At 42.2% G+C, this 5,727-nt stretch overlaps 1 protein-coding gene across 1 annotated transcript; it reads left to right on the forward strand.

Moving 5' to 3' along the window:
- Window positions 1-235: 235 nt before the first annotated feature.
- actc2 (actin, alpha, cardiac muscle 2) lies at window positions 236-5,280 on the forward strand. The gene is made up of 8 exons (XM_017687172.1): window positions 236-303; window positions 1,167-1,311; window positions 1,619-1,858; window positions 2,810-2,894; window positions 2,992-3,153; window positions 3,311-3,502; window positions 4,131-4,312; window positions 4,949-5,280. Exons 2-8 carry the CDS (start codon window positions 1,183-1,185, stop codon window positions 5,090-5,092), a joined length of 1,134 nt encoding a protein of 377 aa, XP_017542661.1. The 5' UTR covers window positions 236-303; window positions 1,167-1,182; the 3' UTR covers window positions 5,093-5,280.
- Window positions 5,281-5,727: the final 447 nt, after the last annotated feature.

The raw sequence follows: 5,727 nt of genomic DNA on the forward strand, positions 1-5,727 counted from the left end.
AGCCTCAGCCTGCCATTGTGTTCTTCGGAGTGAAAATTGAGAGATAGCTCTAAGACCCCCGCCAGCTCTCCCCTGAGCTGTTCCCATACATGGGCCTCCAGGCCAAATGCCTCAGAGGGGCTTCTCTCACTCCTCACTCGTCCTTCCATTCATGGCCACTTTGCTCTCAATGGCGCAGGAGCTACCAAATAAGGCGAGGGAGGCCTAGCCTGGGCCGCACAGCCGGTACGGTATATATCAGGGCCAGCAGAGTCACATCCACCTCAAGCTCTCCACAGGGAAGCAGCTTCTGGAGCACATCTGGTGAGTATGAAGCGGAGTGGAGGAGGCTATGGGGTTCACCAACATCTACTGAGGAGCTACTGGATTAAGCAGAAATGTGCCGATCATGCATGAAGTGGAGCTGTCTGGAAAGATATTCTGAATTAGAGCAGTGGTGTTATTAATATCCATAGCAGTTGTAATAGTAATGTTATTACCATGATTGTTGTTACTAGCAGTTGTAATAGTAGAAGAATTGTTATTATTGTTGATGTTACTATTAGTAGTAATACTTAGAGTAGTGTTATTATTTTTGGTAGTAGTGTTGGTTGGTGTTGGTTGATGGTTCTTCAAGGGTTCTTTAGTAACAAAAGAATGTAGTAATATAAGCAAATGTTATTGGTGTAATAGTAGGAGCAAGTGATATTTCTAGAAGCAGTGGTAATGGTTTTGTCATTATTATTGTTATTAGTAGCAGTGGTAATGGAAGGATTGTTGTTATTGTTATTATTAGTAGTAGTAGTAGTATAAGCAGTAGTAATAACAGTGTTCTTATTATTTTTAGAGGTGATGATAGTGACAGCAGGAGTAGTGCTGTTGTTTTCATTAGTAGTGGTAGTGGTGTTGTCATTACTATTGTTATTAGCAGTTGTGGTAGTGGAATCAATGTCATTATAATTAGTAGTAGTAGGTTTAGCAGTAGTGATGGCAGTGTTATTAACAATGATTATAGCAGTACTATTATATGTAAATGTTATTCCCAAAACGGAAAATTTAAATAGTGTAATGAAGTGACCTCTGTGAATTGACGTGGTTGGTCACTCGGATGAACATTTCTCAAGTTTGACTTGGGTGTTCGCGCAAATTTGTGGGTGTTTTGCTGATGGATGTCAATCCTCCTGTAGAGTCACAGCCAGAACCATGTGTGACGACGAGGAGACCACCGCTCTGGTTTGCGATAACGGCTCTGGCCTGGTAAAGGCTGGCTTCGCCGGAGATGACGCCCCCAGAGCTGTCTTCCCTTCCATCGTCGGCCGTCCTCGTCACCAGGTACGAGTAATGACTAAAAGGCACATCCACAATGTATTTTGTTTCTGCTGATCTGCACTGAAGCTACAAGGCTAACGTAACTAACAAGTGAATGTAACTCAACCCCACCAATTAGCACGGTGCTAACTAAATCGACACACTTTTAGTAGTTCCAAGTGTGATGATAGACTTCTAAAAGACTTGTTTATGTGGATCTGACACTGTATGTCAGTGCCAGAAAGACTTGAGATGAGCCCAAATCCCAGTATGGCTGGAGAGGTTGGTGTGGCCTGGTGTTAACAGGAGCTGTGCGTGTGCTGTGCTGCAGGGTGTGATGGTGGGTATGGGTCAGAAAGATTCCTACGTGGGTGACGAAGCTCAGAGCAAGAGAGGTATCCTGACCCTCAAATACCCCGTCGAGCACGGCATCATCACCAACTGGGATGACATGGAGAAGATCTGGCACCACACCTTCTACAATGAGCTGCGTGTGGCCCCTGAGGAACATCCTACCCTTCTCACTGAGGCTCCACTCAACCCCAAGGCCAACAGGGAGAAGATGACCCAGGTAAGGGACAAACATTGCCAATATCAAGTAGGGTCTAATTAACCCTCAGACAAATATTAGAGACTCTTGTAGTGACTCCAGGTCACTGCAGATAAAAGCAGATTTTCCCAGTTCGGTAAAAACGCGACAGCTGATCCGTCACTGAGCAGCTCTGATAACTACTGTTCATAGAGATCATAGATGAGATATAAGCTGGCATCATCTGGAGAGTGAGTTATAAATAAATATAAACCAGTGTGTTTCCTGTTGTGCTGCTCTGTGAGGACCAACCAGCTTCATCACACACTCTGCAGTGGTCAGTGTTATAAGACTTAGTAATGATTCCCAAGGTGGAGTGATAGACTGAGTCCAGTGGTTTGAGGGTTCTGGTGGATGGACGTCTATAGGTTACAACACCGTACTGATAGTAATATCAAATCACCTACAGACAGCCTGCACCTGTTTTACTTAATTATATTTATTCGTAACTTTTATTTTTGTGTTAGTTCTCCTTAGTTTTTTTTATCTCTTTTTATTTATTTATTTATTTCCTCTCATTTTATTTTAAGTTTTTATGATTACTTTTTTTATTTGTGATATTGTATTATTACTTTACTAATTTCTTATCTATTTTGATCTTAATTTCTTACCATTTAAAATCTCAAGTTCTATTTTTATCTACTTTTATCTTTTATTCACTGTTATTTTAAATTTTCTTTTAATTTAAAATGATTAAATGTAGTTACTATTTTCTTTGTCATGTCAATCCCTGTTTTTGTAAATGCTCGGCTACATTGAAAATGAGGGTTGCCCTCAATGCACTTCCGAGTCAAAATAAAGGTTGATTGATAGTAACATTGTGTTTTTACTGTGTATCTCATTATTACAATGTAATGCGTCGTCATTGACAACATAAATGTAAACCTACTCTGTAACGCTGGTGCTCAGAATGACTTATATCTCTTTCTGTAGATCATGTTTGAAACCTTCAACGTTCCTGCCATGTATGTGGCCATACAGGCGGTGCTGTCCCTGTACGCCTCTGGCCGTACCACCGGTAAGTCGTGGCCTTGCCTCATTTTGGGGGTTATTGGTTGTTTTGATCTGTTCTCTAGGTCTGAAGCCATTGCATGTCTAACATCTGTCTCCTGCAGGTATTGTGCTGGACTCTGGTGATGGTGTGACTCACAATGTGCCCATCTATGAGGGTTATGCTCTCCCCCACGCCATCATGCGTCTGGACCTGGCTGGCCGTGACCTGACCGATTACCTGATGAAGATCCTGACTGAGCGTGGATACTCTTTCGTCACCACAGGTACACCTGGGCCTCAGACGGCTTAGTACAGTCCGAAAGTACAGGGTGATTTTAAAAGTCACAAAAAAATGATATTACGATTAGTTTGATGTTTGATCTGAATGGGGGAACCAGGTGGACCTGATCATTCACTGACGGTGTAACTCTGCACCAACAGCTGAGCGTGAGATTGTGAGGGACATTAAGGAGAAGCTCTGCTATGTCGCTCTGGACTTTGAGAATGAAATGGCCACTGCTGCATCCTCCTCTTCCCTGGAGAAGTCCTACGAGTTGCCTGATGGTCAGGTCATCACCATCGGTAACGAACGTTTCCGTTGCCCAGAGACCCTCTTTCAGCCTTCCTTCATCGGTGAGTGGCTAGAATCATACCTTTGATTTCTGTTCAACATTGGTGGCATTGGTTTCCAACTTATAACAAAACTGAAAGCATATTAGTAAAAGTAATGGCACACATCGTTGCCAGATTGGTCAGTTTTCCACTGTGTGGAGAAAGTGTTTTGGTGGGTAGATAAGATTTGGTCTTGTTTGCCATTTGTTGTGAGGTTTAAATCTAGTATTATCATAAGATTGTTTGTCTTATTTCTAGACCTTTTTACTAGTTTTAAGTGATTTTAGTGAGAATAATTATCTCACTGTATTAATAAAAAATGTCTAGATTTATCTAACAACAATCTCCAAATGAGAAATATTAAATATATCAACTACATCATTTCTTGCAGTGTAGCATCCAATGATTTTGAATTTAAACTTTTAAAGTAATCTGGCAAAGCTGATGGCATGAAATCTCAGTATCAGCCAGCCCTTCTCAGCCAGCCCACGTTTTGCTTTAAACACACCTGAGCCAGGTAAACTATTACTGAGCTTCTGGTTCAGGTGTGTTAGGAAATGCGGCACACAGCAAAAACATGGACTGGCTGGGATTCCTGCTGGACTGGACTTTAAACACCTGCAGTAAACCTGCCCTCTGATCTGGACAGGTATGGAGTCTGCTGGCATTCATGAGACCACCTACAACAGCATCATGAAGTGTGACATTGACATCCGTAAGGACCTGTACGCCAACAACGTCCTGTCTGGAGGTACGACCATGTATCCTGGTATTGCTGACCGCATGCAGAAGGAGATCACTGCCCTGGCGCCCAGCACCATGAAGATTAAGGTGAGGTTCTTATCACAGCATCTCCTGAAACATTACTCCCCAGACTAGAGCCAAGAAATGATCGATGTCTAAAAAAGGAAAAGACAGTTTTATAAAAACAAGACGTCATAACTTACAAACCATAAGATATCTCCTCTTCTACTTACAGACACAAATGTGATGTAATCTCTGAAATGCTGAAGGAATACACATCCAGCCAGCTTGTATGACGTAAATCTAGAACTGTAGTAGAACCTTAGATACTTCCTTCCCAGTGTTTATGTCAAGGTTTGAACGTGTTCCCTTGTTTTTATGTCTAGCATTGCTTTATTTTGTTTGATTAAGTTCCATTTTCCATCAAAATGGGCACATTGAGTACCTGAGTGTGTGAAAGGGAGGTAGTATGTAATTATCAATCAATCAATCAATCAATCAATCAATCAATCAATCAACCTTATTTCTACTCGGTAGGGAACGGGTTTGATTTACAATGTAGCCGAGTGACAAACAGGGACTGAAAAAGTTCAAATGAAGTTTCCTCAGATTAAACTAATCTAAATGAACAGAGAGACTCAGAGAAAACAGCTCAGGTGAGTCACAGAGAATCATCACTTTTCCTTGGCGTCATTCTGACGAGCGCTCTGACGTTTCTTCTAGATCATTGCCCCTCCTGAGAGGAAGTACTCTGTGTGGATCGGCGGCTCCATCCTGGCCTCTCTCTCCACCTTCCAGCAGATGTGGATCAGCAAGCAGGAGTATGACGAGGCTGGACCCTCCATCGTCCACAGGAAGTGCTTCTAAATGCCGTCGTGGCTTCACGGAGGCGATCATTACCTCTGCCTGCAGGCTGATCTCACCAATACGTCTTCGTCTTGTACAGTATGTTTACACCAAAGTGCAATTTGTTTGTAGCTGTTGACTGGTTTGTTGATGAATTTGTATTTGGGTATTTATTGCTTTATAAATAAATAGGACCCGGGACTAAAGCAGCATTTTGTCTTTTTTCCTGCGGGTGACGCTGCTGGTGAGGTGTTACAGCGTGTTTTATTTAAAAGACCCGCTGCTTTTTATGATGTTAACTCAGATAACTCAGTTAACCCGATTCATGATACCCACTTTAAAATCATATAACATTTCATGAATGGTTTAATAGAAGCTTATTAGCACTTATTAATTAGGTCATAAAGACCTTCGTTAATTAATCAAATGAAATCAAATTTATTTGTAGCGCTTTTTACAATGGATGTTGTCACAAAGCCGCTTCACAGAATTCCAGAAAAGACAGCGTTTTAACAGGAATGTAAAACCCCAGGTGGGCAAGCCAGGGGGCAACAGTGGCAAGGAGAACCTCCCTCAGAGCTGAGGAAGAAACCTTGGGAGGAACCAGGCTCACCAGGGGGGACCCGTCCTCCTCTGGTCAGACTACCTACAGAGTT

The sequence above is a fragment of the Pygocentrus nattereri genome, chromosome 4 (genome assembly GCF_015220715.1).
Source record: "Pygocentrus nattereri isolate fPygNat1 chromosome 4, fPygNat1.pri, whole genome shotgun sequence".
Classification (NCBI taxonomy): Eukaryota; Metazoa; Chordata; class Actinopteri; order Characiformes; family Serrasalmidae; genus Pygocentrus; species Pygocentrus nattereri.

Bases quoted from the DNA above. Each gene is read 5' to 3' on its own strand.
- actc2 (XM_017687172.1), top strand. From the start codon at position 1,183: ATGTGTGACGACGAGGAGACCACCGCTCTGGTTTGCGATAACGGCTCT. The intron at 1,312-1,618 runs GTACGAGTAATG...GCTGTGCTGCAG, and splicing joins TCGGCCGTCCTCGTCACCAG to GGTGTGATGGTGGGTATGGG. The intron at 1,859-2,809 runs GTAAGGGACAAA...CTCTTTCTGTAG, and splicing joins ACAGGGAGAAGATGACCCAG to ATCATGTTTGAAACCTTCAA.